The 4,438-nt window shown below is 37.8% G+C and overlaps 1 protein-coding gene across 1 annotated transcript; it reads left to right on the forward strand.

Moving 5' to 3' along the window:
• The first annotated feature begins 3,258 nt into the window (after window positions 1-3,258).
• LOC107792692 (peptidyl-prolyl cis-trans isomerase) lies at window positions 3,259-4,058 on the forward strand. The gene has a single exon (XM_016614927.2). It carries the CDS (start codon window positions 3,337-3,339, stop codon window positions 3,853-3,855), a length of 519 nt encoding a protein of 172 aa, XP_016470413.1. The 5' UTR covers window positions 3,259-3,336; the 3' UTR covers window positions 3,856-4,058.
• The last annotated feature ends 380 nt before the right edge of the window (window positions 4,059-4,438 follow it).

A 4,438-nucleotide genomic window follows, 5' to 3' on the forward strand; every position in this document is an offset into this window, starting at 1 on the left:
TTTTTGGGCAATTTTACCATTCTAACGTGTGAACCTAGATATGTCTTATCCATTGTATATAAGTATCCTGATAATGTTTTGTATGAATTAGCCGGTTCACCTCTCAAAAAATCCATCGTCTTTTCTTTAGCCCGCCACGCCAACATGTAGCTAACATCTACACCTAAATTTTATTTCACATCATCAATTATATCCTTTGGGGTGTATTTCCTCTTATGATTAGTAAGCTTGGGCCTAATCAGACCACCTATAAAGTTACTACTTGCATGTCGCTGGTCATACACTTTGTCCTTCAACGGACATGTATGCTTATCAATGAACTCTCTCACTTTGAATAGTTCTGATTTGTTAATACTCGAAGCCTTAAACCTCCATTCACAATCTTTTGACATACATAATTAGCTGCAAAGAATTTATCATTATACATATGATTAGCATAAATGCTTACAAAAAATCACTCATATACGCATGAACACAAATACGACTATATTTATTTGTGCAAATAATACAACTGAATACACTTATAGTTATATGCATACATTTGTATACAACTAGTAAACCAATGAGGAAAACAATGAGAGCCACTGTAATAAGTTTATACAATTAAAATACACAAGAATACATGTATTTGAAGACCATAAAAAAATAGTTAACCACATCAGTGAAGATCAATTGTCTTACAAATATGCGTAAACACATCAATATATAACTTATAACTCCAACCATAAATACAAAATACGACAAAAATAAAGAATAATAAAATACACTCAAACCTGACAGAATTAGACCTATCAACTCGGAATTGAAACCTTTGAGATATAGCATAATGCTCCATCACCTCGTTCAATGTTGCTTTATCCTTATATACTTGTCTAGCTATAACCTTCCTTTGATTAGTTTTTGAAATTATCAAATTCTTGTCCAGTTCGAACACCCCAATTGCTTGTCCTGAACTGACAAAATCTAGAGCAAGTGTATCATCTGTATCAGAATCATACATTTGAACTGCTTCGTCTATTTGCAAAATGTCGCCTTGAATTAAACTACTTCCGGATACAAGTACTTTTTCAATAGTTGTTATGCACAAAGGATACATCCCGGGTTCTCTGTTCTCTTTTTTCAACTCTACATACACACCCTGTAACCCATATTAGTTTGTATTTCCATTGGCATGCAATTTCCTTCTACTTTGTATTGAATTTTAATGGACTTTGAGCTCAAATCTATGCCCAGTTGATTAGCGATTGACGCAACCAAATCATTATATGACGCATACTCCTTTATTAGTATTCCCTCAATTGAATAATCGACGTAATTGCTCTCAATGTTCCACTTGCCAAAACGTCGCAACAATACTGTTAAACTTGCCATATGTATACAATTGTATCAATCACAACTTTTCGTTGTTGAAAATAGAACTGGGTACGCACTGGAACTATAGAAAAAAAGGAGAACTTAAAATCCAGATGTTGCTCTGCTTCGTGAATGGAGGACTACAAATTTATGGTGCAATAGTTTGTGTTAGTTGAGTTATGTTAGGAGAATATCAAGTAAATTGATTTCCTTTCCGTTTTAAACCAGTTGAAAGGTCCATATTTTACGCTAAAAACGTTACTGTATTTTTGAATACACCTGGTAAATACAGTTGAATACATCTGGAGATTAGCTGGACTTCCCTGATTCACGCCTATTTTTGCTACTATATTCATGAATACATTAGGTTAAATACATCAAATACACGTAAAAGGTATCTATAACACGTAATATAGCAAATGGTATCTATAGATGGCTAATTACTACTAAAAGATAGTGCTTTATAAAAATTAGTAGAACCGTAGTCACTCATGAGAGGAAAGGTCTAAGAAAAGGTTTGGGTTCGTCATGGAAAATGGATTTGGGCTTGAGCTTGGGCTCACATTTTGGGGTAAAAATTACACTGGGCGCCCTATTTGGTCGCCCTCATTTAACCTAATACCCATTTTTTAAATTTTTTTAACTTGTACCCATTTTTTAAACAACTTCAGCCCCATTTCTCCTTCTTTTTCTCCTCCTTCGTTTTCTTCTTTATTCTTCTACAACGATGACTTCAACATTATTTTAAAGTACACATCATTACGAAGGAGTAGTAGGTGCTACAATACACTGACTTGAAAACTTGAATCGGCCTCTTGAAATTGATAAGTGGCTGGCTGTATTCTATCTTCCTTGGTAATTATTAAACATGCCAAAAAATTTTAAGATTCTGTCTCTGCAAGAAAACTTAATACTACTTGTGTTTTGGAGCTTGAAGTACTCATAAGTGCTTAGTTGCCTTATAATCAGAAACTGCCTAAGGCTTAGCGAAAAACATCTCACAGTAGAAGACAGCTCAAAGCTACAATAAGAATGGGTAGACTGCACCAATTATATGGACCATGGTAACCACATTTAAACATATTTTATCTTAGTGGTGCAGTAAATCAAGGATTGATCAACTAACTTTTGCAATCGTGGCATGGTTCATGCAACATGCTGAAATTAATCAAATATAGAACAACAACTTCAGCTCTAGAGATGAAGTTCCCTAATTACAAAAACAAAAACTTCAGCTCTAGAGCTGAAGTTCCCCAGTCATAAAAACTTCAGCTCTAGAGCTGAAGTTCGCTAGTTACAAACAAAATTTCAGCTCTAGAGCTAAAGTTCGCCAGTTACAAAACAAAAACACAAAAACAAAACTTCTTCAGCTACAAACAAAAACTTCAGCTCTTCGCCAGTTACAAAACAAAAACACAAAAACAAAAACTTCAGCTCTAGAGCTGAAGTTCGCGAGTTACAAAACAAAAACTTCGCCAGTTACAAAACAAAAACTTCAGCTCTAGAGCTGAACTTCAAGCCCGGCTACTAAAATGCTGAAGTTTTGCGTCATTGTCTTTGCTACTTTAGCCCCGTATGCTAAAGTTAGGCGAAAAAGTGGGTACGCTTACATTTTTCTTTACAAAGCGAGCACAAGTTAAAACGTGACAAAAAATGGGTATAGATGCAAATGCCCCTTTTTGGGCATGTATATCTTTCCTTCTTGGGCTTTATGTGGCCCGTTAGCATCAGTGACGCATATATCACGTGGTTAGCCATAACTCTGACTAACCATGGTAAGATTCTAACCAGCAACGGTGAATTTTAACCCAAACCCTTTCTCTATCAGACTCTCCGAGATCCTGACACCTGTCTCAACCCGACGGCCACGATTATCTTACTTTAAATTATCCGCTTTCACATCTTCCTATATAATGTTCCGTCTAGCTTAAACCCTAAGCACAAATCGTACACAGCGGAAACCTCGCTGAAAAATCTAGAGAGATGGCAAACCCAAAGGTGTTCTTTGACCTTACCATCGGCGGCACACCAGCTGGCCGTGTGGTGATGGAGCTCTATGCCGACACCGTTCCCAAGACGGCGGAGAACTTCCGTGCTCTCTGCACCGGCGAGAAAGGCGTCGGAAGGATGGGCAAGCCTTTGCACTACAAAGGCTCAACCTTCCACCGTGTGATCCCAGGGTTCATGTGTCAAGGAGGTGATTTCACCGCCGGAAACGGTACCGGAGGTGAGTCAATCTACGGCGCCAAATTCGCCGACGAGAACTTCAAAAGAAAGCACACCGGTCCTGGAATCCTCTCCATGGCTAATGCTGGACCTGGAACCAACGGTTCTCAATTCTTCATCTGCACCGCTAAGACTGAGTGGCTCGATGGCAAGCATGTTGTGTTCGGTCAAGTTGTTGAAGGCTATGATGTGATTAAGAAGGCTGAGGCTGTTGGATCTGGATCTGGCAGGTGCTCCAAGCCTGTTGTGATTGCTGACTGTGGTCAACTCTGCTAGATCTGAGGACGTTGATGATGATCTAGTTTATCTATATTTAAGTCGCCGTTTTTGGCTTTGTTTTTAATTTTAATCTATCAGTTACTGCTTGCTTACTGTGGGTCTAGTTCTAGGGTTGTGCTGTAATTGGTATTGGTTCTGCTTCTACCAGTTTATGTTTAATCTTAAAACTATGGTTTAAATAAGATAATACTCTCTGCTAATTTTGATTTTTGTTTTAATTATCTCCTGTTTTGGTAGAATAATTACTTTTTTGTTCGTGATCTAAACGAAGTCAAGTCATTATTTTGGCCTGTTGTATTTTGGCTGATAAAGAGGCGACCGACTTTTGACCGATGCGGTTCGCGTGAATTGATTTTGTTCTCTTTCCATAAGTTTTCTTAGAGTTGTGGGGCCAATTTTTGGGAAATGAATCTGATTCCGAAACGATATTTTATTTCGTGGTATGGATCGTATTGAGTGGTGTGATTGTAGCGAGGGTCCACAATTGTGGATGTGGCGCACCATCAAAGTATGTAGGAGTGCATCCCGGGAAATACTTTATTTTTCAAATTTTCCCTCCGGTTCAATTTATGTGGGCACG

Source organism: Nicotiana tabacum, chromosome 7 (genome assembly GCF_000715075.1).
Source record: "Nicotiana tabacum cultivar K326 chromosome 7, ASM71507v2, whole genome shotgun sequence".
Lineage (NCBI taxonomy): Eukaryota > Viridiplantae > Streptophyta > Magnoliopsida > Solanales > Solanaceae > Nicotiana > Nicotiana tabacum.